The 27,774-nt window shown below is 40.3% G+C and overlaps 1 protein-coding gene across 1 annotated transcript; it reads left to right on the top strand.

Moving 5' to 3' along the window:
• LOC121962980 (heparan-sulfate 6-O-sulfotransferase 3-B-like) lies at positions 1 to 27,501 on the top strand. Its single transcript, XM_042513337.1, has 2 exons — positions 1 to 897; positions 26,062 to 27,501. The coding sequence occupies exons 1-2, from the start codon at positions 356 to 358 to the stop codon at positions 26,816 to 26,818; spliced, it is 1,299 nt and encodes a 432-aa protein (XP_042369271.1). The 5' UTR covers positions 1 to 355; the 3' UTR covers positions 26,819 to 27,501.
• Positions 27,502 to 27,774: the final 273 nt, after the last annotated feature.

Here is a 27,774-nt window from a genome sequence, read left to right as displayed (position 1 = left end):
GGGGATGTGCCGCTTTGCGCTGACGTCTGGAGAGGTGTCATTGCGCGCGAGTTATGCCAGCAGTTTGTCACATATAAGGAAAAAGGGTAGCTTAACGTTTTAGGGAATAACTGGATGTTTAGAGTGACAGCCTCAAGTTTGACAAGTGGACCTGTTCTCGTGCAGGACGAGATCCGTCAAAGCTGCCCTGCAGGACGTGTCCCTATGTGCCGGTGGGACTCAAACTGCTGCTTTTGAGCAGACAGGAGCTGCACGTTTTTAAAGTGAAGCGGCAGGATGAGACACGGGGAAGAGGAGCACGACTCGGACATCACGTTATCGTTTGTGCCGCCGGCGTGACTTCCAGTTTTCCACCATGGAGGAGAAGTTCAACAGACTCATCTTCATTCCCATCGCGGCGGTGCTCTTCTTAATGATCGGCTACCAGTATGTGTGCCCGGCGGACAGCAACACCTGCTACTTCACCACTGACGACAAAGGGCTTTTCCAGCGCTACTCCTCTGGGTTGGAGTTAGTTTATACGGAACCGGAGGGGGACGAGGACCTTCCCTCCAAAATCACATCCAAATTTAACTTCACGGAGCGGGACCTGGACAGGCACGTCGACTTCAACATCCGCGGAGATGATGTGATGGTGTTCCTGCACATCCAGAAGACCGGCGGGACGACGTTTGGGCGGCACCTGGTCAAAAACATCCAGCTGGAGCAGCCGTGCGACTGCATGCCCGGCCAAAGGAAATGCACCTGTCACCGGCCCGGGAGAGCCGAGTCCTGGCTCTTCTCCCGGTTCTCCACCGGCTGGAGTTGCGGTTTGCACGCAGACTGGACCGAGCTCACGAGCTGCGTGCCCGTGGTGATGAACAAGAGGGACAAGAAGAGTGCCCAAAAGAACAAAAGGTGAGGTGTCACCCGAAGGACAGGTGTACTCAGAGAGTGGGCGGTCGCTCACTCTTTTATGATATATTAAATTTAATTACTCAACTCATTAGCTCATTCACTCATTCATTCACTCACGCACTCATTCATATTTTCATTTGCTTCCTCTTGTTTTCTTTTACTCAGTTTTCATTCACTTAGTCACTTTATTTTTATAAACTGATTTACTGGGTCACTTATCTTTTAGGTCAGTCAGTTACTCACTTATTCACTCCTTCCCTTTCTCATTCACCCCCTCAGTCACTCATTCATTCATTCACTTACTGGTTCACTCCCTCCTTCTCTCATTCACCCCCCCCCCCCAGTTACTCACTCACCCCCTCACTTCAGTAGTTATTCACTCACTCACCCATTTATTTTCTCATTTATTCATTCACTTACCTATTCACTCACTTATTCTCTTACTCCCTCACTCATTCACCAATTTACTCACTCACTTATCCACTCACTCATTCACTTACTCTCTCATGTATTCACTCCCTCCCCTCACTTCCATAGGTATTCACTGACTCACCCATTCATTCGCTCATTTACTTACTCACTCACTCACTCATTCATTCACTCCCTTATTTACTCACTGGTTCACTTACTCCCTTACTTATTCAGTAATACACTCACTTACTTATTTACTCACTTCCTCGTTCACTTATTCTCTCACAAATTCACCCACTCATCCCCTCATTTCATTAGTTATTCACTCATCCATTCATTCACTAATTTACTCATTCTCACTCACTCATTCACTCACTTACTCCCCCTGTTAAAAGCCCTATATAAGTCCTATCTGATATTATATTTATCAGTAGTAGTTAATCACTCATTTACTCACTCACTCACTCCTTCAGTCGCTCCTGCACTTATTCTATCACCTATTGACTCACTCACACTTATTCCCTCACTTACATCATTCATTCATTCACTCAGAGGGTTGGTGTTAAATAAGTTACGAGAGTGCACTGACAGACTCCTGAGTGTAACTGAAATGATACCTTGATTAATTGATGAGTTAATTGACAGATAATTTATGGACGACAGTTTTCATAATTAATTAATCGCACAAACAACTAGAGGAGTTTTGTCAGCAGATTGCAGTGAGCTGGGATGCGTCTCTTTATCGCTTAGAGGCACTAAGTCAAAGGTAACTGGATTTTGTAAGAGAGTAGGTTGTTGCACAGATTTCTCCCTGGCTTTCAGTCTCCTCCCCGGCTGCTCACACCAGACATGGGTGTTCTTATTGGCATGTAATGTGGGCTACAGAGCTGTTAAAGCTGCCGTGTTAACATGCACACCACATGGCATGTCAACACCAGCAGCCGTCTCCTCCGGCACATTCAGAAGCAGCCAGCAGACGGGCCGCTTCCCTCTGTGAAGGTCTGTTTCAATTTCCTGTAATTACAGAACCAATACAGCTAAGCTTAAGGGAGTAAATCACTTAAGAAGGGCAGGGTCCTGTGAGGTGTGCCGCCTGCGTGTTAGAGCCAATTTGCCTTGCAGTTGGTCCAGAGAGCAAATCTCCATATGTTACAGAGAGCGTTAAAGGGGGACGGGGAGCGCCTTCAAGAGTCCTTCCAATCCATTAACTGTCCTCTGTGGCAGCCATCAGACTTAATTTAACGCTTTTAAATAGTTTTGAAGCAGCGCCTCTGAGCCATATCAGCACTATGAGTGAGTCAACAACACTCCAGTCAACACTTGTCAGCTCAATATAATAGTCAGTGAAAAATCAGCATTCATTAACATTGGCACTTAGCTGTGTAAAGGCTGCAATCAGACATGAGTTGGCTTCATTTTTTAAAGATGGGACCAAAATTGCACCGTGCAGCAATTTCCCCGCTATGAAGTGTCAATTTTTTGATTAAGGGAAGTGTGTGTTAGAGGGTCATGTTTCCACTCGGAGCTAATGAGTGGGGAATTAACTCTTGTGGGTGTTGACTTACAGGCTGAGCTGTCTGTGCTTTATCACTGCAGCAGCAATATCTGATACACTATGATACTGCCGAGGGTGATCTTTAAGCGTACTCACTGATAACGCGATACCTTATTGATCCATACAACAAAATACTCTTTCTGCCTGTTCCCTAGGGAGGTCAGAGGTCAGGGAAAATCCTGAGCAGCTTTGTCAGCATCTTGAGCAAGGACAATTTTATATCCGCTCTGTTGTTTTATCATGCATATTTTATATATCATTTTTGTCATGAGCTATAAATTCTATAATGTCTTACAGCAAAGTTTTATGTCAGAGCCAGATTTTTCCCAAAGGGGTGGTGCTTGAGTCAGGGTACAGACTCAACTTGCTTTGCTTGAAGGCCACTTTTACAAATTGACAGGAGGCCAGGGGACAGTCACAGCAGCCCCATACATGCTTATTTATATGATTTTAGATTGTTTCTAGGATTTTAGGACATTATCAGGATTTAAGGAAGTTTCTAGTATTTGGGGATATTTGTAGGATTTTAGGATGTTTCTGGGATTTGAGGACATATCTGGAATTTTAGGACATTTCTGTATTTTAGCATGTTTCAAGGATTTTTGGGCATTTCTAGTGTTTTAGCATGTTTCTAGGATTATTAGAACATTTCTAGGGGTTTGGGACGTGCTAGAATTTTAGACAATTCCTATGATTGTGGCTTTTCCTAATTTCTATGACTAAGCTTCATAACCCTATAAGAATGTAGAACTTTGGGCACCCTATGCTCTGTACCCCTATAAGGGCATAGACCCATAGTCCTAGGGGGGCATAGGGGGGTGCACAAGCTCTATCCCTGAGAAGATGTTGTAATCGTGTCCTCCAGTTATCTGTTTACACTTTTAAAAAAAATTAGTTCATTTTTGTTTTCCAAAACACAAAGAAGACAAAATTTACTCAAATCTGCTAATACCATATGTTTTCTTTTGTTTATTTCTTAGTGTTGTTTGTAGTGAAGTTTTTTATTTGTGTTGTAGCTCTTGTTCTCGTTAATAATAAATATATTAAATATGAGATATTTATTATAATAATAATAAATGGGGGGTGGGGGTGTCTTGCATAGGGCGTGGAATGTCCTAGGTCTGGCACTGTGGCACTGCCTGTGCACAACTGTCACATATGACTAGATGCAGTATATATGTATGTATATTTCGAGGAAGGTATCAAATTTGAGCCAAACGCAACATGAGTCATAACTCAATCCATACCCATGAATTTGTTGGACGACTCATGAGTCAGAACTCGTCCAACAGCCACAAATCTGTCACATGAAGTTCTCATTTCCCAGGGATAATGCCTGGTTGATTTTCCGTCCGCACACTTAAAACACTGTAAAGAGAATATCAGGGGACCATTGGATTGGCCTGGAAATAGACCATCAAATTAAGTGAAGCCCTCCTGTCGTTTCAGATCAAAGCTGCTGAGTAAAGACTTCACAGAGCTTATTCTGCACTCGATGATGTGTTGCCAGCAGGTTTCGTGTCGCAGATTTATCAGACCTGAAAGGCCCTTGTCCTGTCACTTTGGGCGACGTAGCTCGATTATGACAGACTGTGACGCACAGTTTGTGCATACGTCTGTCTTTGTGCTGAGGCATGTTACTGCTCAGCTTAATACAATATTTAACGCGACTCTGATCTGTTCTGTACGATCACCCTGCTTTGGTAGATTTAAGTTTGCTTTAGCTTTTTTCCATCTGTTCTTAGAAGTTAAGAAAGATTAGTTGTTTTCCAATAATCCCCATGGCTTTATACTGTTCCTGGAGTCCAGACATAATCATGAAGATTTTTGCAGGCTGAACCAATTTCATGTTTTTTCATGTCTCAAAACATTTTTTTCCTAGTCTGTTTGCAAAACACAGTCAAACTCAGTAATAGCATGTTTTGAAAGATGACTCTCGTCTTATACAAGTCACATATAGCTATGGGAATGCAGACAGCCAGGGATCAAACATCATGGGAATGGATGACGCCCACACCTATCTTAGGGCTACATCCTGCAGGCTGTGATGTAGTTTGCAGAGAGAGTCTTATCTCAGCCCTCAGACCCTACACTGGTTTATTTAACTTTTGAGCACAAGATGTACAGCATTCCTACAAATCCCTCCTAGAAAGTACATTTACTAAAATACCAAACTTTTGAAAAATTTGAGTAATTCCGTTTTCTGCAACTTTATGCTTTTACTTCACTAAATTAATGCACATTTTCATCTGCTGCTGTGATGTGAATACAAGGCGTTTTGCACATTGAGATTAGCAGTTGGCGGCGCTAGTTCTCCCATCAGGTACCATTAAACCACTGCAGAAGAAGAGGGAGCAATAAGATGACATGACTAAATAAGGCAAAACCTCAAACAATGCAAAACAGGGGAAGAAAAAGATTTAAAAGTGTCATTTTTGTTTGTATCATGAATTTATTTTAGTAAGGTGGTCTCCTCATCGCCGCCAGTTTGTGTCTCTTAAATGGAGCTTGGAGCTACAATGTGAACGTTTTCGCGATATTCTGACCTAATTTGAATTTCAAATTTTAACTTCAGTATTTTGAGATTTACTTTGTGAGTTGTTGCCAGCTGGTATGCACCAATGTATTGGCCACACATAAATTTTGCGCAGGCTAAAAAGCTAGGCTCGAGACTAACAACATCCCGGGGACAATAGCGAATGTGTTTTGGACAAAAAGAGATGTGCCACAGAACGCTGTGAACACGAAAGGATGCTATAAACTTGCTATCAATGCGTCAGGGAGTGCACCCTTTTTTCATGGTGAACAACAAATCCATATTGAAACAGCTGGAGTAGAGCTAGGTAACATTATCTGTTAGCAGCTAGTGGCCGTAACTAGCAGCTAACAGAGTTTGCATTGAGTTACATTATGATGTGTTCAAGCTCCATTCAGTAAAAATCAGTATTGGGCGAAGGTAAATTATAAGGTTCTCATAATATCTTCAAATGTAATCTTGTAAAAATTCATCGTTGGCACAAAACGTGAATAAATACAGAGGAATTAGTTTTCAAAAGAATATATATTGGAGAGGAATTTTGATATAAAAGTAGTAAAAAGTCTTTGAAGCAGCTTTTCAAAACAAAAAGTGATAGAGAGTAATTAAAGGTTGTTTAATTATGTTGTGTGGTTGAATTTGCACTATAATCTCTAATACAACCCCATTAATCACCTCAAGACATGTCAGACTTATTTTTTGACCCACTGGAGGGGACTGACCCTGAGGTTGAGAACAACTGGACTAAATAGCCTAACAGTATATACATTAGCTACACCTTCACCAGCTATAGCATTAACACACTGATGCTTCAGTATTACTAATGTAATAATGTCAAATTTAATAATATGTCAGCCACAGTGGACATTTTTCTGCTGTACTTTACTCAGTTAGAGTGCACTTGTGTCTTCTGCCTCTGCTCCCTCCTTTCTGTCCCCTGATGAAATATATTTAGGTCTCAGCGGGGTTGTGAAATGAGGAGAAGAGTGGCTAAAAACTCTTCGTTGTTCACTGAATGTACAGACTTCTTTACACAATCATCTCAGTTGTGTCAAAACATCAGAATTGGTAAGAGATAAAGACTTTTTGACCTTTTCACTGTATTTTATGATGAATGTATTGCCCATTTGGTGTACATTATCCTGCTGGTCCGTTCTGAATACAGAAGCATCTGTCTGCTTTTGAGCACTTCATAGTCACCTTGAAATCACCTCTCTCCTACACACCACACCGGTAAAAAACACCAGCAAATACATAACATGGAGATTAGTAATACAAATACTTGGCCATACCTACAATGTATTAGGTGCTAATGTTTCATATTTTAAATTATATTTTTAGTATAAATACCTGCGCCGTGTTTGTGGGCTGCTGACATATTAAGTTACTTTAAAGTAGACACTTGTACATGCTTAAGCATAAATAGAGCTGTGCAGTATATCAGTGTTACATTGTTGTGGTGATACAAGACAAGATATCGTCAAGATTTTGGATATTAACTGCTGCATTACAGTAAAGTGATGTAATTATTCTTAATTTTTCAGAATACCTGTTTTTTATTATTTGACATTACCCACTTAGTCATATCCTATTACTGATAATTGTTTATAAAAAATCTCATTGAGTAAAATTTTTGTGTGCAATATGTATTTTTTTGCTCCTTTCTTCCATCCTTTGAGCATTCACTCCTGACTTGGCATAAGCAGCATATGCTGTATTAACCTGCATCTATTGTTCCGCCCTCCGTATGTCTGGCAATTTCCCTCCTGCTACGAAAAGTTTAGTGAGTAACTCGTGGCCGGTTCAAGTAGTTTTTGATAGGCACACCAGTGGTCAATGGCTCCTGCGGGGCTTTGCTCACAGCACGGGGCCACAGCATTTACATCGCAGCGGGTTACAAAATTGCTGTACGGACCAGACGTCAAACCTGCTTCAATTGCCTGGCCGCCCTGTTCGTCCTCGGCAGCCGGCCTCACACTGAGCAGTCAGAGTGTGTAACCTTATTACTGACCTCATTATTTCAGATTAGAGCAAAGAATGCAGGCCGGCCAACACACAGATCAGCCTGAGACTAATTAGCCCAGTTCGCTCTAGACACAGTTAAGGTGGTTTAGCTATTCATTTGACAATAGCACCCTATTACTGGTGACAATAATGACACTAACGGCATTAAAATATGCAAAAATATGCAGGAAGTTGACATGGTTTAGTAGTCACACAGGGATGGTGAAAAAGATGATTTTATCAAAGTGCAGTTTTCAAGATATGCAAGTTCCCTCTTATTCAACCATGTTTCACTGATATACTTAGCAGACTATGTGGGGGAAAAACATCTGGTTGCAAGTTTTTGACATTAATCTCCCCTTGCAGTCACAGTGAGTCAGTTTAAATCCTCAACCAAAGAGAGCCATGTGCGGAGATTGCAGAGAGGGATGTACATTATTGAGAAAATTTGTTCAGTTTGAAGCAGAGTATTTCTTAAACGCTTTAGGCGTAATACTGCCCTTTTACTGTCAACGCTGCTTTTGACCGTAGCGTCAGTCCCTAAGCTTACACATCAAGTTAATTCAAGTTGCTGACAGCCACACATTGTTGTGAAAACTCAATGTGACAAGAATGCTGATTGACAAAAAAATGTGACCCTCAGTCGCCAGAAGTCATACAAACTGCACCGAGTGGATCTGTGATGTCTTAAAGTGAGACGAGGGAAACTTTTTAGTGAAGAAATAGCACATCATCTCACAAAAAAGTTCATAAGCAATCATAAGAAGTAGAACTCAATAATGCTCAATTAAAAAGACTCGCAGGTTTTGCTGCTACAGCTTTACTTGGTCTGGTTTGACCCTTATGGTGGCTAAATGTTAGCTCATGTTAACAAATTTGAGGTAAATATGGCTGCATGACAGACATTACAGCTTGCTAATTTTATATATGCTCAGGCTGTTCTCATGCACTGTTTGTATGTATACCTACGAAAAGTAATACACCAAAATTCATACTATCCCACATAATAATTCGTATATAATCCAACAGTGCGCTGATGGAATTTAAAAAAGAAGCAGTTTACCTTAAGTGTGTATCTTCATTCATTCATTCATGGGCCGGACCGCTGGGCCCTTCATCAGGAGAGCTGTTGAAATAACATTTGGTTATTCTGGGTTGTATATACAATTTGGGAAGTTCATACATAAAATTGAGATATCTTTCTACATTTACACGATAAAGAAATCAATAGCTATATACTGTACATAGATTGATATATAAAAAGGTGGTAGGAATAAATAAGTGTTTTCTTCTTCCCACTTTATGTCTAAAATTACATTTTAGTGGTTTGAGTATTTGTGGATTGAGACTGACATATAGATTTTGTATCGGCCTTCTTTTTGGTCTTTTTGTTTTTGATCATTACACTTGGTTGTAAGGCTTGTTTGTCTGTTTTGTTTTGCTTTGATTTTTTATGTTAGAAATAAAGCCTCATTCGTTCTTTCATTCATTCATTCTTTGCACCACAGACGCAGCAATATAGCGTATGGTGTACTGAAGGTGAAAATTTCACTGAAAGTCTAAAAGTCTGCATTCACTCGCAGCAGCTGCTCCTCTCACCCATCGATCTGATAAGCTCTGAGTGGATCAACTGATCAATTATCTACCCTGCAAGTCACAAACTGCCTCTGAGGAAGAAAAGAAGAGATGGAGAGCTGTGCTGCACTCACTCACCTGCAAAAACCTTCTAAATTTAGAGAAGGGACACAGAATAATACATTGTGTCACCCACAAGTGGGAGTGTTTATTGGCCTGGTACGGAAAGTTGCATTCTGGTAGTTGTAGGTTTTTTACCTTTCAAGCAAAAGCCACTGCCACAGTCTGCTCTGTTTTCTCTGTTAATGTAGGACCAATTTTAAAAGTATTTGCATTTTGCTCTTGCATAGACGTCCTAGTTTTATGCGAGGATCCTCTTTGTATCGTCGAAATACTTATTTAAAGAATCTCGGTCAACTGAGGGGTCTGATGATTTCAATCTTCGACTTTTAGTGGGCAGCCCTAAAAAGAGGCATGAGTTCTAACACTGGTGAGTTGGCTTTAGTACTTTTTAAGAGACAGTTTGCATTTCACTGAAGTTCTGATTCGTCACTTCTTGTGGGTGGTAAGGTATATGTACAGCACCTGACACCAGAGTTTTATTTTTGGCAAAGGGTGAATGTGCAGGTCTTTTGGGAGATCCTATGCTGCAGCGTGACGTGGTGATGTAGGCTGATGAAGCATTAAAGTCTCCCAGGGTAGCATTTAGTCGTAGTTTTTTGTCAATACTTCCTACATGACTCTGGCTAACCCCTGTGGAGGAGGCCAAGGCAATGACATCAAACATTTACAGACATTACGTGTGCTCATCCGTGTGTGTGTCTCTTCACACTCGTGACACAACATATCCCCACCAGCCTGTCGATGACGTCTGGCTGAATTAAGAATATCACCGTTTGCATGACTTGCCATATTGTGATTTATGTCTCAATCTGCTGTGCCAGTATTATGGGAAATACACTCACATGCATTAAAGCAGAGTGGTGATCATGTTAGCAAGTGGCTTTAACTTAAAATTTATGTTATCTTTTTATTAGCTTTACCTTAAAATGTACAGCATTAGTCGATTAGAATCAAAGGACAAAGCTAATTATACCATTTAAGTTATAGCGTGACATTTTGGAAACTTATTTGCTTTCTTGCCAAGAGTAAAATGAGAATATCGATAACACTCTCACACAAAAGTGGTGTCGTTCTTCTCATCCAACTTTCAGCAAAAAAATGTATTCCCCACGTTATTTTTTCATTTAGATCTGTACTGTCGTGGTTTTCTCTCGGCTTGGGCAATATTTGTGTATAAATTAAGAAATCTCAGCATTGTGAATCTCACCATCGTCAACAGTGCAGACGATGCTGAGATGCTGTATTAAGGTGATGCATGTGGTGCACAGCACGCACCATCAGAGGTCAGTTTCCTCTGGTGCAGCTGAGCTGACTGACATGGTAACAGCAAGTGATGGGGATAATGTTACAGGACTGTAAAGCTGTAAAAAGCGGTTGGACAATTTTAATGGGTTGCCCAATCCTAGACAATGCGATACATTTTACAATGACTAGTATCACCAACAGCTCAGCTTTTGCGTTTTGGTTTTTTTCCCTTTTTTACACAAATATCTTCATGTACTGTACACCCTGGAGAAATGTCAGTAAGGTATGAAAAAATAGACACCACCTTTTTACAGTTCTGAACTGCTTTCCAACTCCAGAAAGCAATTAAACACATCCTGTCTCAATAACTCACACACTTCCATACACACACACACACACACATACACACATACACACATACACATACACACAGAGCCCTTTTTTCTGTCTTCTGGAAGCAATTATCATGATTTCCAGTTATAGCGCCCCATTTATTTATAACTTTAGCATTGGACACACTTTTGCCGTATTTCTACTGCAAGGTTCTGCTCGACTAAACTCAAGTCACTGTAGGTACCATATCCTTTTCTCTCTTTGCTTTGCCACTGTAGATAACACCCCTTCAGCTCTAGGGGGTTCTCAGCTGATCCATACAGTGACACCGTGTGAAATTACTGTGACATCATCTTAAACGCAAGGTACTGAAACTGCACTTTTGCAATTGAAAGGCGTGGTTAAACATGTTGCCTTTCTTGTACTTCTGGGATGAGTAAATAAAACAACTGCAGTCACCATTGATGGTATCTTGGCCATTAAAAGTTTGCGCAGACTGTCCCGTTTTGCGCAAGTAAAGATTCTGTCCAACCAAGCAGTGGTTTTCAGGTTTTAAGCTCCGCCTTCTAGTAACAGCTCAGATTGCTTGGAACCTCAACTACGAGTGTCCCAAAGAAAGTGCCAGATACTATCCACAAATTTTGCTAATTGAAAACCAAAAAAGAGTGGGCCAAGAAATTGTACAAGAAATTTGGCATTTGCTGTCTGCGTCATGGTGCTGTCCCACTGTGTTTCTGTTATATCTGAAGGTACAACAGATCCCTAATGTGTATACATCATTGAAACACCCACATTTAAAATCTGCATTTAAACCTAAACCATAAACAAATTAGAGCAGATGCAGAGCAGGGCAGTTTATTGCATGAGTGTGTGTACGATAATGAACTGATAATGATTTCTAAACCCAGCACTAATGATGAATTTTGATGTTTACTGCTTGTGTTGATGACATAATTATGCAGTCGGTGAGGTCTTGTGGGAAAATTCCCAAATATACCGCTAGCAATTACACAGTGTTCCTGTGTGAAAACATTTTGTAGTTGGCAGCAAAAAACCAACACTTTCTGTCATAAAATATATGTCTAAAGACATTTAGTGATAATACTATTTGCTTAATGCCCTACTGACCAATCAACTCATTTTAAAGTCCAAGTAACACTGCTGTAAGTTTCAGCCAGCAGCTAATTGGACACTGTGTGAAGGCGAAAGGAAGAACATTTCTGTTACTTGGAAAAAGAAAAAAAAAAAGAAAATTGATTCATTTTTTTTTTTATCTTGATGCGATATACCACTTTAGGCATTTCTTACAATCAGTATCTCAATCAAATAAATAAAATTTTAAAAAATCGAATTGTAATTATCAGATTCTGGGATTTATTTATTTATATTTTAAATTTAAATTCAATTTAATTTTTTTACTTTAAATATATCAATCTTGTAGCCAATCATTGACATATCCCAAGCTGTGATAATTTAAATAAATAAAAAAGTAAATAAATAATACTTTGCAGAGAGTATAGTGAAAATGATTTATTTTATGTGTTGTTCTTTTGCTTTAAATGTGTCATCATGAAAAAAAAACCCTGGCATTTAAAGGGTTAAAATCCTCAAAACTAATGAATATTTGATATTTATGATTAAGACTGATGTTGGTTAAAAATTAACTAAATGAAAGTAGCAAATAATAATAATGTATGTTTTGTTAATGTATGTAAAATATGTTTTAAAGCTTGATTTTAAAAAGCGCACTTTGTGTGCAGAACAATACGAGTGTGCAATATTAAAGCAGGCCCTAAGAGTTAAAGATTAACATAGGCGAAAAACACGACAACAACTACTTCCCTTTTCTTGGTTTGTGAGAAACAGAAGGAAACTGCAGCTGGTACCTGTGTATTAATACTGCAGAAAATGAGTATTGAGACTCAGAATCAATATGTCTCAATAAATCAATTGACAACACTGATATAGGATCAAGTTACTCATCCACAAAGTGCGTTGTTTTGTTAAATCAAACCCTTCAGTGCACTCCCTCTATGACAGTGAGCAGCGTCTTGTATTCTTGTGAGAAATGTGAGATATTCAGAGGATCTTGGTAATCTCCACACTCCTAAGGGGGATTAGGGGCAGTCGGAGACAGGTTTTATTATACGAAGGAGGAGGAAGGGAGGGGGGATTAATCCTGAAGTCCAGATTTATACGGAAACCTGTCGACTGGATTGAAGATTTCTTTTTACAAAAAAGTGTTTGTTAAAAGAGAAAAAACATGGCAGAGGGGAAGTCTCTACTAGAAAGAACATTATGTGCTATCCATCAAACTTCCTCGTGGTTTCTGTTTTCTGCCGTCTTGTAGGATGGATGGAAAGTCATCAGGGACTGAAACTGTTCAATAGCATGAGAACTGCGTCACATACAACAAAGTCCTATATCTTTTATTTTCGATGTGACCCTTACATAAGAATAGTATCTAGCGAAGTGTATCGTTAATTTAATTTCCAGAGTAATAATAATGGGATAAATACACGCTGCACAACACTCAGGGATTTCAAAGAGCCAACGCCGAAATGCTGCAAGAAAACATACAACACAGTCTTGGAAGAAGCCTTCACATATTGCTTAAAAGTGGATTGCCTTTCAGAAATTCCTCAGTAGTTTGTGTGGGTAGATGTGACCTTTGCAGAGTGCAGTCTCCCATTTATCCTTTCCATATCTACATGGGCCGAGAGGACTGGCTGACACCTCACAAAGCTGCAAAGATTAAGATGTCAAGGAAAGGTTAAGGCTAAGACGCTAAAGCTACTAAAGCTGCACACGCCAGGTTGTTGTGTGTGCGGATGTCCTCGACACTATGCCCGTCGTGGGTGTGTTTAAAAACCGCATGAACTGCGGGATCTGGAAAATTGTATCTACCTTCAAACGCAGCCAAATTTTAATAAATACAAATGGAGCATTCTGTCCCCAGAAGATGATCTGCATCTTTTAATCTAAGTCTTAGCTGCAGCTCCTCCCAAGAGCTCCCCTCACCTAGTTTTCAGCAAAACCACATCTTCACACCCTCGCTTGCCCGGACACCTCGTCTTTCCGGAAGCGCTCTCGGTTCCCTCGTCTCCACACCAGCATCCCTGGGGCTTTGCCTTTATCGCCCAAAATAGCATCTCATATCTGCGACCAATGAAGATCACAGTGCAGCACCAGTCTCCTTGCTCATCACTTCTCTCCTCACACTCTGTGCTTTTGGAAGATTTATCAAGTTATGCTACCTGCCGACGTTCCCTATAACTGGGTTATGTTGTGGTGTGCTATTGACAGATCATTTAGGGCTGAAGGAGAGTGTTGAATTTTTCGCATGTGTACGTGCTTGCTGGATAGTGATCCCGCTGTGCGCAGATGGGGACGGGGATCATTTTGCTTGTAATTGGCACGCAAAGATTAAATTAGTACAAGAGAGAGAATCAAATGAGTGAAAATGGATCCCTCTTGACCTCTTGTTCTGGAGACTGATGTGATGAGACTCCCCACGTCTCTGTGCAGCTGAGCAGCTTTGCTCAGTCATCTTGATAACATCCCCTTTAACATGCCGCCCTGCTGCTGCTGAATCTGTACCCTCTGACATTCCTCTTTCATTCATCTAATTGTCAGTCTCGTGTACTTTTTTTGGAAGCTGGGCCCGTCTGCTGTGTTTTATAGCTTGTCCCATTTGTTATCCGTGCTCCTCTGTAGATACCCATTCACCCACAGTCTGGTTGGCTCAGCTGAAAAAATCAAACCAGACTGATATTTCTTTCTGCTCTGCCAAATGCAGCGTGTTATTCACAAAAACTTTCTGGTCTAAAGGCTGAATGTTCTTCCTGTTAAGAGGCTCATTAAATGCAAAAAATAACCATTTTAAGAAAATATTCGGTTTACTTTGTTGTAAAATTCCATTCGTTTAATTAAATAAAGTTTTAAACTTTTTTTAGAGACATAAATATCTCTAATTAGCTAATAAAAAATCTGAATTAAAGTTTGTAAAAACAAAAAAAAACCCAACTTCTTAGTTTATATCAATTAACAGTCAAAAATTAATTAGGGATGTGTAGGTGTGCTTTGATCAGATTTGACAGTGCCTGGCAATTTAAGTAACTCATCTACTTTTAACACATTTTTAAACACATTGTTAAAAGATTTGCAATATCAAAACCTAATTAAATCTAAGCCAATTAGTGTTCAGAATGTGTCATCGCTGTCACCTTTTTCACATTTATTAAAATCCTTGAATTTACATAAATATAACTTATTTATCAAAGTGTAAAAACCTACATTCGCTGATTTTTGGAAAGCTGTTAAAACATTTTTTTTCAACTAGATGTAAGCCTGGAGTTGATCACACATTAGGTTGCAGTCTGCTGCAGCTAATTCCACAAACTACTGGACCAATCAGCCTAACAGTTTGTGTGCACATTTATGACTGTGTGCTCTAATAGTAGCTGTGATGCATAACTGTTAAAAACCCTGTTTTACTGACTTTTCTGATACCATCAACATCATTGACTGCTAATTCCTCCCTCTTTTTCAGAAATGATCTCAGCTTAAAACAAGAAGCATTTTGTAGTCTGTTAAAAGGCAGTGTAAGGAATTTAGAAAAATATTTGGGGGGCAGCTTTCGGTTCCACTGTCGGAATAGCTTTTTTCTTGTGTGAAATAAGACACGTTTAAAATGCCTTGTGCCTGCTCGGCTTGGGCAGTATCTATTTTTTCCCACCTTTTTTTCTTTTTTAATTTCACTGGGCTATAATGGATATGACAGTGTTTTTTCTACATCCTGACTTAAAAACTGACATCCATGCAGCATCCACAAATAGGTAAATTCTTGATATCTTATAGGCCATTAAAGTAAGGCACAATGGATGATTATTTTATTTATTTACTTAATTTCAAATCTTTGCTGACATCTTGACTGTAATTGAACCGAGACAAACAATTCCACATGGCACAGCTACGTTGTCTGCATGGTCAAAAGTGGCCATGATCAGTGATGGCAACCAGAGGGTGGCTTCCTTTTGGAGACCTCCTCTGTACTAGCTGCACTTTGCTAGTTGCCAAAAAAGTTAATATGTAGTGGCTGTACTCGACTCACGATTATGTCGTGAGTCGAGGACGGTCAGTGTGACAGTCGCAGTCACATAATATAGCACAAAGGCTAATGACATGAACTACAGGTCACAAATGTGCAACATTTTTTGCAGACATTAGATATCATACAAAAGCCAGAGACAGCAGCATAAGGTCGCTGAAATCTCACCAATTCTAAGCAAACCAGCAGCCTTTCTCTCCATCCCTGCCAAGTATCTCCTCCATGCTGCTACAGGTACAGCTGCTTGAACCAAATAGTACTAGGAAAGTCAAGAGCATTCACTGCACAGCAAAATCTGGGGACCAAAATATCTCCAGACGTACACTGCACAGCACACTGACTAGCAAAAGAAAAAGAAAAAATGACTGCTCAACTCGCAAAGCAATCTCAGTCAACTGAGGGGTCTCCAATTGATGATTTGACTCTCCAACTTAAAGGGGCAGCTCTACAAGACGGCACACTAGCGTTCATGTGGGGTGTTGTTCATCACTCGATAACTGTGATTCCAATATTAACTCTTTGTTTGGCTCTGTGTTGTCCTTTACCAACTGATGAGGCTGGCTCTTTCGCTGCTAAATGATCCACTTGCTTCGTTGTTTGCTGTTTGGGGCTGGACAGGGCTTTTTTTGGTCGCTGCAGCTGGAAACAACACAGTGATGCTGTCAGAGTGAACCTCAGCTGAAAAAGACTAACATGTTCTGTATAGTTGATGGAAACTGTAGAGTTAAGTGATGAAATCTGTGTGGGTTCATCACTGCAAATGACCCCTTCCACATTACGTACAGTCATTTGATCCATTGTTGATGTGAAATGAATGTTGTATGGAGGTGCTTTAGTCACATTTATTACCTGTGACATCTAAGATATTTTATTTCGTTTTCTTTAGGCTGCTGCTGATAAGCTTCATTATCTTATGTTTGATGTGAGAAATGTGTGTGAAGCTGTCATTATCACAAGTAAAGCAGCATTGAAAAGTGATTTCAGGGAGAATAAATTGAACTGTTAAAAAGATACATGTGACTAGAGACGGAGATGACTGAAGGTTATTTTATTTTTATAGTAATTCCCACTTGGAAGCTATGGTTAAGGGCTCCCTCGAGGGCACAGAAACACCTTTAAAATGGATCTGCGCCAAGTGTGCAAGTTATCAACACCTAACTTCAGTGTGAAATCGATGTGCAGTCCTGTGCTTGTTTTCAAACTGCCTTCTTCTCTCAACTTGGCAGATAGAAATGGCTGCCAGAGTGATAGTTCATCAATGGCGCTCATTGGAACAGTGTGAGGTGGAGCTGGAGCAGTAACTGTTCTCCAGAAACGCCTCAACTAAAAGCAACATGATGTATTTTCAATTTTAAAAAGATGAAATGAATGAAATTATTGCCGATCCAGATAGGTTTTGTACGGGCTGCTTCTTCGGCAGCATAAATAGTTTCCATCAAGGCTTTTATCATGAGACTGACTGTGTCCTTGATGGTAGTGAGTGAATTAACAAGGCAGATATTGATCTTTTGCTGCAAGTTTCCTCTGTAGCTTTTTGATGGTGATTTAGAGAGTGAGAGAGAGACAATTGGGGAGAGAGACAGAGAGAGGGCGATCAATAGTGTTTGCAGGTTTGCTATATGGAGAAAGGTGACAGGCAGCAAGAAGGGCATGAATGAGGCGTCGGATTGATCGGCGGCAAAATGCGACAAGCTGATTTAACTTTACGTTTAAGAGCAAGCCTGCATTATTACACAGACGTGCATGGTTGTCAATGATTGTGCCATTATCCGACAGAATTGGCATCTTGTACATTCACTTAAATCACCGTGAGAATATTAGATTTAAGCTCAATCAATCAGGCATCCACGATCAACGAAAATGTTCCCACTTTGTTCTGTCAGGCCTGAAAGACTTAAAAGCCATTTAGCGCATTAGCAAAGAGGTTAGGCACTGGCATGGAATAAACCAGAGCGAATGACAGATGATGTTTGAGAGAGATGGATGGAGAACAAAGGTTGTTTTAGCTCAGGTCAACCTCGTAAATCAGCAAACACCTCTAGGCACTGTTTCTCCTCTGGATATGCAGGGATTTCACAAGAGGAATGCGTCATTTTAAAACACTGGAATTATTAAAACTGCTATAATCAATATTTTTTTATCAATACAAGATCAAATTACTATGTTTAATACAAAGGGGGGCAGTTTTGGATACAAAAATGAAGAGAACTCACCTGACAGTTTAGTTTGACCCAGTTATGGGCAGTTTTAGTGTCTTTTTAGCATCTTTAGCTGACTGTTTTTGGATCATTCTCACATCAGGCTGAGTATTGTTTAAGTTAAGGCGGCTGCTGCTGGAGTGTGAGCTCCACTCCAGGGGTGGTTGTTGACAGTCCACACTCAGTAACAGAGCTAACTAAGCAGCAGCAAGTGATAGTTTAGCGGATCAGCTGGTAAACAGTGCCACAAAATGAGGAGTGCTTGAGACAGTCAGGTTTCGCCGAAGCGGGGCAGGTGTGTGTGTGTGTGTGTGTGTGTGTGTGTGTCTGGGACACACATAGCAGAGCAGCAGCAGAGCCAGGCGCCCCTGAATGACACCAAAAAAAGCAGTGACTCTCAGCATAAAGACTCACATGACTATTTCGGTACAAATATTTAGCTGCCAGCGTGGCAGATTGCCTTCCGAGATTTACTCACCAAGCGGAAAATTTACCCGCATTTGGCGCTTGGTGGGTGTTAATTTTGGATCCCGGTATCAAGTACCAATACCGAGGCCTATTCTCTCCGCTCTCATGAGTGTTATTTGTGACATGGCAGGAGGCTCTAAAAAACGACTGACAGCAGACAAAGATAGCAAATGCGTAGTGAACATAGTGAAGCCTTTACAGGCACAATAGCTCGACAGCAGAGTTGGTGAGGACCAAAACAGAGCGAAAACAGAGATAATATTGGAATTACATTCATCAGATGGCCAGAAACACAACTACAAAATAAACTATCTATTGAAAGCACTTTTTGACATTTTTGTATCAACATGCACTCCTACTGACACCATGACCGTTTTCTTCTTTAATAAAAGCTACAAGATGCCCAAGGTGACACTTCCTGTTTCCTGCATGAGAATCCTCAGCCATTCATTCATCTAGTAATTATTCTTGACCTTCATAATCTGACCCTGCCTGTGTCCCTGACACGAGTAAGAGGAGAGCTTTGACATTTGCTGGTCTTTGTCAATAGGTCACGTTGAAAGCACAGACGCAGAAAGGCGGGGTTGCATGGACATTTATTGATCTGGCTGTCTCGCGGTTGGTTGTACAGATAGATGATAGGCACAGGAGGAGGAAAAGACTGAGCTGTTTTCCAGGAAGTACAACAAAGGAACGCTTTGTGAGGCGCTTGTGTGTGTCCATCCATCTAGTGCTGTCCGTTCAACCCAGCGAAGATGGCAGGGTAATTCACTTAGCCTCCACTGTGGATGGCCATTATCTCTGGGTGGTGTGCCTGTCTGCGGGTGTGTTCTGCCATGATATCATCATGGCACTCACTTAAGTATATATCACAGCTGATTGATATCTGCCGTCTGGCAATAATTGCTAAATTGTAGACCTTTTAAGGCTGTTTGGCCGTGCACTCATTGCACTTCTCTCTCAATTAATCGAATTTCTCACTTTAGCAGTGAACTCGAAACAATCGCAGCCGTACAGATGCTTACTGTCAATGCTCCAGTGCATCTAATACACCGCAGATTTGTAACAAAACAACGTAACTGGTGGAAATTAATGCATTTCAAAGGTATTCCATGCGGGATTGTCGGTCACTCTCTGTAAATACGGTTTACTTTTATTCTGTTTTACACTGATATAACCATGCAAAGGTACTCAAAGGGTTGGTTTCTTTAACAAATAATTGTAAAGAATATTTAACATTATTACACAACGTCAACCAATTCTAAAACAAACAAATAACTGAAATTGTTAGATCTGTGGCTTAGCTTTGCAGTTATTTGCAGATCAATACAAAACATTATTTCTTTGAAGAAATAATCCCAAACTGCCTGTTCACTGTCACCTTTGCTGATAGAGGAAAGAATATTTTATTTAAGATGGAAACTTTTAAAATGCAGAAATGATTTTACTTGAACGTGTATTTCATGTCATGTGAAACTGATCTGATAAGTAATTGGTAACTTAGGATGTTAAATAAATGTTACAGAGTAAAAAACACAATATTTCACTCTGAAATGTAGCGGGGTATAAGTAAAAAGTGGCAGAAAAAGGAATTGCTCAGATCAAGCACAAGTACCTCTAAATTGAACTCAAGTACAGTAATTACTTTAATATCATGAATTGCTTGAGTAAATGTAACTTGGTTACTTTCTACCACTTCTCTCCAAACTAGCTATTAGATTGATGCTACAGCTTTGTTCCTATGCTGAACCACTATTTCACTGAACTGCAATCAGAACATTTTTTCTTGCTTATTATGAAATTAGGTCATCTTGAGCAACATTTTTCACCGTTAATATATAACATTAACTGTCACAAACAGTGACTCATGGCTTGCTGTTGGCATAAAAACACTTATTCTATCTCTAGTAAATGCGACAACTGGATTTGATTGGGTGGAAGGCGTACCAAACTTCAAGTTCTCTGTGACAACATGCACACACATTAGCTTCCTCTCAGCTGAAAAGGCACAAATTAGCTACTTGGTTGGCTAAGTAGTTAATGTAGCAAGTAAAATAAGGTGGTTGTCACGGATTGAAAGAAGGGGACACTAGGCAGTCTTCCATTAACCCTAAAATTGCACAAATTGAAGCTGTGAATATAAAATACACCAAATGGAAACACGTCAATGTTTTTCGCTTTTATAGGTCAAATGAGTCTATGGCTATGCGCTTGACCATCCGGAAGTTTTGAATCCACAATTCCTCTGTAAAATCGTGGACTATCACCTCCCAGAAATCCCTCATACATGGCCCCTCCAAGATATAAGGGACTCGCCTTTCCATTATTGCTCGCATAAAATGCTCACTCCATCTTCAGTTGGAAATAATGACAGCTAGTGCAGTGGCTGCAGTAGAAATAAACCTGCTGATGTTTTGAACATCCATCGCCACGCCATTCTTGTTATTGCTAAAGGAGAAGTTGCATGTTTTATCAACATTTCGAAAATATCTCTTAAGTTTTGCCCAAATCTGTAATGCAAACCCTATTGTTTATTTAATTTCCAGCACTGCAGCTCACCAACTAGGTCACTTCGTAGCGTGATGTCAACACTGAACAGACTCAAATCAATCTGCTTCATTACTGTTTTGACAAACTATAGCTGGTTAACTTTAGGTATCTTGCTAACATAGCAAAAAATGTAATAACCTCTGAGTATGAGTGACACAGGGGTTGTCAGGGACAGAATTAACATTATATTTATTTGTATTGAAATGGGAAAAATTATGTCATTGTTTAACTTTATGTATTTCACAGCTCGCTGACAGCTTACAGTGAAGCGATCACGAGACAATTACACAATTAATAAAACCCCCAAGCATTTTGCTTTATATGATCAGTAAAAAATTATTTCATATAATTCAAAACATATACTGATATACCAGTTGGGCTCTCCTTTTGTTTTTCACTGTATTTAAGGCTTTATTTTTTTAAATTGATCCTTGACGTAATCAGGAAATTAAGTTTTTATTGTGCTATTAGTCAAAGAGGAAAATTTGCAAAGGCTCACTAGACAGCAGTCAAATGCACATCTTGAAAGGGAAAGGGTTAAAGTAAAAACATAGCTTCCTGACACCAGAGTTTGGCAACAGTCAGTCAGAACAGGTGGTCCAGTGTGGTGAAGCGGGTGGACAAAAAAAGAGCCAAGGGGTTATTATCAAAGCGCACAGAAACAGGAGGACTAAAAGGCTGGAACAGTGGCAGCACAGATGGCTGCAAACAATAACTGAAGGCCAGGTATACTGAGGTACACTGAGAGCTGATGAGGGAGTGTGGAGCAGGTGTGCAGGTGTGTGTGGAGGTCAGCTGATGTTAAAGGTGGCAACACACTGGGGACCACTGCTGGACATGGAGGGAACTGCATGTTCCAAAAAAAACAGGAGATATTAGGGACTGTGTGAGAGTTACTCGGCGGGAAGCGGTGGTCAAAATAGGGGGAGGGTTTTTGTGTTGTTTTTTTGTTGGATGTTTTTCTTTTATTTCCCAAAGGAATGCTGTATCAAGCCTTCCCTTGTTGGATTAATTATATATAAAAAAGAAAATTTTACTAAATAAAAAAAGATCAAAACAGTTGCAACAAAATGATGTTTTCCATGTGTGCTCATTAAGGTTTGCTATATTCAAAGGACAACAGTGATGTCTGTATCATGGCTTTATTTTTTAATAATAATCGCATAATTAGCTGATAGGATGGATGTGTTTGTTTTGCAAAACAGAGCAGAAGTGATTGAACATAAACTCTAATAAAAAGTGCTTTATTTTTCAATTATTCTATTTTAATTAATTCTGTTAAACCAAAAATTTAACTTCTATTTAAATTGTAATCAAGTATTAACTTTAAACCTACACTTGAGGATGATTAACTTAATAGCTTGCCTTTTTCAGAAGGACTGATCAAAATAATTGTTCCTTGAAGAAATTTTAGGGACAGATTCAACACAATTTCGTTTTATGATGCTGCTGAATTGCTCTCAAGACACCAATTCAGCAAAAATTGGACCAACTGTCAAACATGGCAGTGAAAAAAAAGAAAAGTTAAAACCGTCTGCCAGTTGCTGCCAGGCAGCCTCTTCCTTCCTCCCTGTGCTGTTGCCCATCTTTTATTTTTATCTTCTATTATTTGGCTGTATTACTTCATTTTTAGGACCAATGAGTAAGAGATATTAGAGCATCCCTGCTAAGCCATCTCGAGTAACTTCTGGCACTCTGATATTTTAGCTAGCTAGCAAACTATGTAAATGTATGGTTTGCATCAATAAACTTGAATTAATTAAACAGATTAAATTGTAATTGTGCAACAGAGAACTGCTTCATTTTAAATCTGAATGTACTGACTTTAAACCTAGTTTACTTAAAATCCAATTAGAACTAATCTTTTAGATCAGCTTAATCTTTGTTGGTACAACCCAGTAAATGTTTAAACTGCCTTGCTTTCTTACCACTGTTTCTTTACACATCATTTTAAGTCACTACAGAAAGGTTTTACAGTGATCAAAGTCAGAGGTGTCATTCCTACTTGCTGGACTGCTAAATGGCATTTAGTGTGTCTGTTTTAAGATATACTATGCCAGATTTTCCTAAAAAACACAGTACTACATCACTTCGCTTCTGTAAAGGTGTTGTGGGACTGTACTTTACGATCAGAGGAGGGAGGTGGCGGGAATGTGACTTTTTATTTTTAAATAAATACAAAATACTACCGGCATAGAAGCTAAGCGATGTACTGCTGTTGACACGACTGCAGCAAAACATAGTTTGGCCACCTATAAAATTAATATCAGTTTAAGTGTACATTATATTTGAATATTTACTCCCTTTATGTCACACAACAGCTGATGGAGGCAGCGGTAGAGCAGCAGCTCTGCCGCTTAGTGGAGTAAAATATCCGTTTCTCATGTTAGAGTCTGGTGGCTTAAAAGTAATCAGTTTAAGGAAGAGTTTGTTTGCACCATTTATATGTGACGCAGCAATGTTTTACCCCAAAGTTATTGTACATAAACAGCTGTGATTGTGATGTAGTCAAACGCATAGACTGTAGGCAATAAATAATATCGGTCTACAGCAACTAGCTGAACCTCGGTGGAGTCTGTCATACTTCCATCAATAAATCGATTCTCCCCCAGTGCTTGTAGACTGGGACAGGGACAGTAGTCCAATAAAATAGCCTAAACAAGCTATAAGCTCCATTTAACTGTGCATGTAAACAGACCGAGTGACAGGATACCAACAGATCAAAATAGGTTGAAAAAGGTTAATAATTATCTAATGCTATCACCAGCTTTTACTGTGTTGTAGCAAAAGAGGCTGTAATATAAATGTAGAGGGATTCAGGGTTTATTGAAGAAAGTAGTCACTCACTCAAATTAAGTGTTTCACCAGTTGAAATATGCCAGTGTGTGTCTTGGCACAGCTTTTGTCAACACAAATCGTCCAAACTTGCCCTCACCTAATCACACACACTCAGGTACTGACAAACCCGTAGAACCGTAAGGGATCTGATTTTTGGGAGCAAATCCAGCTCATCACAGCAGTATGCGCTCTTCTCAGCCAAATCCAGTCCACAGAGACTTACTTACAAGGAGAGAAAATCGAAAGGAAAACACTGGCGTACAGCAGCACGATAACAGGTAGCACAACAAAGAAGCATCAACAAGTTATAAGACTGCAAATAGGGAAAAGGGGAAACTGATCACTCCTGTAATAGGGTTTAAAGGAGAACTTTGCAGAGCAATGTTGCTGCAGAACGTCCTTGAATCTGAATTTTTTATTTAGTCGTTGAATGAAAGCTCCCAGAAAATAAACTGCAGCCCTGAGGAATGAAAGAAATAAAATGTTCAGCTTTTTATTTGGGCTTTATATTTGGTTGCTGTCTCTGACATCGCAAGGTCACGGTGATCTTTGCGCACAAGATGAACGTTTTCAATTTCCCTTTTATCTATGTTGTGTTCCTTTTGAAAAACTTTTTGAAAATGGCTGAAATTCTCCCGGCGCTGACTCCTTCAGTCACCTCGCTGTTATGCCGGTCATCTCTGAACTCAATAGATAAGAGCTGAAAGCTGTGTTTGTTGGTTGAAAGGTTTGCGCGCAGCTGGGTTACAGCAATTTTTTGAAACGTCGTTCGAGGCAGATCAGAGCGATCCAGAAACACGAAAGGTGCTGGAGACGAAAAAAACTCATTACCAGAGGTAGACAGGAGCAAATTGTTGTGACAAAAACAAAAATAATTTCACATCTGCAGGATATTAAATGCTATACCTGCTAAGTTTGCATTGCTCTCTGTGTCATTATTCTCTAAACACCCTCAGACGCACTCGATGATGTTTTTCATTTAAACTCTAATCACACTCTCAGTGCGCTCCATAGACTTCCAGCGCTGTGGTATTTCTTCCTGCTCATATTTCTTTTTTAACTGCAGCAGGATATGAGAAATTTGATGTATAGTTTCATCCTCCCTCACTGTGTTGAAAATGTGGCTCATGGTGTGCTATCAGACAGTTTCTACAGCCTTTGTATCACTCACTACACTCATCCAAACCTCACATACCGTTTGCCGCTGTTATTCAGCTTAAGATGTTGTTTTAAAACAGAATGCTGGGGCTGTATGAATGAAATAAAATTCATATTATTGATGAAAATTGGGCTGGGGCGATATGCTCATCTCCCAATTAGAGATTGAGAGAATAAGACTATTATGATACTTTTGTGCCAATTTGACATGTATTACAATTTTTAAGTATTGCGAAAAATCACGATACTTAAGTGAAACAATTTTTTTCTGCATCCCTATGTACAGAGGCAAAAAGTACGTCTTTATGCTAGGCTTAATTTACTGCCTCCTGGCTGTTGCTGCATATTCAGTGGAACTGATTTTCTCATAATTCTCAAAAAGAAAATGAATTAGTGTATGCCCTAGAACAATGTATACTAATACTACTGTTTGTATGACATCCTACGAATTAGCGCCCCACAAATGATGTGACATGCTCAGTGTCTCTAAATCCCTTAAAACTGTCAAAAATCTGCTGGAGAAATGCAAATTTCTAAGTGTTTAGAAATTATTTGTAGCTGTGGAGGAAAAACATTAAGATAACATTTTTATACAACCTATCACCTTGTTTCTAAATTCTGACTCCTGTATGAGCCTAATTGGACTAGTTTAAAAAACAATGACACAAGTCAGTGACTAAAAGTTGACTAAAACGTTCAAGACTTTTTGTTGGCTAAAATATTTTGAGGCGTCGACTACAACCAGACTAAAACTGTAAAGGATACAAATGACTAAAATGCGACTTAAACTTATAAACATTTTTATCTAAATACTAGCATCAATTCTAAAGTAGGTGCAAAAATTAACACAGTCTGTCAAGTGACTGCAGCCTTCTCAAATACATGGATTATACACAGTACACTTTCAGTAGGAAACCGTTTGAATAGTGCATGAGATCAGCCTGCACAGACTGAACAATAGCTTGAAGTCACAGAAATGCAATCTGGACACAAGCGTGTCCTTGAGTTTAAGAGCTTGTTAGACACCTCATCTTATGTAGCTCTTTATCTGTCTCTGCAGGAATTTCTACTACATCACCATGCTACGCGACCCCGTGTCACGCTACCTCAGTGAGTGGAAGCATGTGCAGCGTGGGGCCACTTGGAAAACTGCCCTCCATATGTGTGACGGCCGCCCGCCCACTCAGGATGAGCTCCCTGCCTGCTACAGCGGTGAGGACTGGACAGGCGTGCCCCTTGCAGACTTCATGAGTTGCCCCTCTAACCTCGCCAACAACCGGCAGGTCCGCATGCTGGCCGACCTCAGCCTGGTGGGCTGCTACAACATGTCGTCCCAGAGCGAGCTGGAGCGAGGCCGTGTCCTGCTCGCCAGCGCCAAAGCCAACCTGCGCAACATGGCTTTCTATGGCCTGACAGAGTTCCAGCGTAAGACGCAGTACCTGTTCGAGCGGACGTTCGGCCTGCGCTTCATCCGGGCCTTCACACAGATCAACAGCACGCGCGCCGCCAGCGTGGGAATCAGCGAGAAGGTGCGGTGGCGTATTGAGGGGCTGAATGCCCTCGATGTGGAGCTGTACGAGTACGCCAAGGAGCTGTTTCTGCGGCGCTACCAGTACAACCGGCAGAAGCAGCACCAGGAGGAGCGTCTGAGGAGGTGGCAGGAGAGGCAGCAGAGACAACGGCTGCACAGGACCTATCTGGCTGAGCTGTGGAGACTAGGAGGAGGAGGAGGACGGGAGGAGGAAGAGGAGCAGATGAAGGGGCTGGAGGAGGTAGCCACGACAGAGGACTACAGCAGCCAGGTGGTGAGGTGGTGAGGAGGACACGGGGACTAGAAACCAATGAACTGACTGATCGCTGTTTGATTCATTGTGCTTTACTCTCCTCCCTGTCGCTCCTCTGCTGTGAATCTGCCAAAAACCTCCTGCCCTCATAGCTCTCTGTCGGACTGCCATACGGTGTCTTAATATTTATGATGGATGTATTTGTCATGGCAACTTAAACATTTTGTATTTCTGTTTTTTTTCTCATGGCTATTTTTGGCACTGCAGTTGTGAATTGTATTAATTTATTCATTAGCAAGTGCTTTGAATGTCTTCAAAGCGGTGAAAACGTTTCTTAAAATTTCGCTAATAATTAGTAAAAAATATGCTTCATGAGGGAGGCCAACTTTAGTCTATTTTAAAAATGGTGAATGACTTGAAGGATCCTCTGTGTCATGTTTGTGATCTAGCGCCGTGTTGATCAGTGAAATCTTGTAGTTACTCTGTGGTGTTTGGCTTCATAAGAATATCAAAGCACAAACTTGGCAATAGTCTGCAGTGTGTTTTCTTTTCTCTCTCTCTGACTGATTAAGCTGCAATATACAGAAAGGCAATCTCTCGCAGGAAATGTGTTCAATAAAAAATATGCAGCATCCAGTGATGTAAATGTGTCCTTGATGGACTCTCTCTGGTACGCATGTGTACATGTTCTACCTTGATCCTTTTTCACAGCATGTTCTCACCATAAAAATCTAAAATCTTCATGCCGTGTGCCAACTTCTTCCATATCCACGCACGCACAGACACGCTGACGCACACTAATGAAGCTTCTTTTTTATTTTTTTCCTCTAGAAGGAGAGAGGAGAGCTGCGGGCCTGAAAGACAGGCTGTCAGAGCCAGTTTCAGCGCTCTTACATCACAGACAGAGAACATTGGTATTTCCACCATTAGGGCATTGATCACAGGCTCTTCACTTCCAAATTGATCATTTAAAGTTCAATTGACCATGA

Source organism: Plectropomus leopardus, chromosome 24 (genome assembly GCF_008729295.1).
Source record: "Plectropomus leopardus isolate mb chromosome 24, YSFRI_Pleo_2.0, whole genome shotgun sequence".
In the NCBI taxonomy this organism is placed as follows: Eukaryota; Metazoa; Chordata; class Actinopteri; order Perciformes; family Serranidae; genus Plectropomus; species Plectropomus leopardus.
Note: the sequence above shows the minus strand (reverse complement) of the source record. Positions and strands in the feature narration are given on the sequence as shown.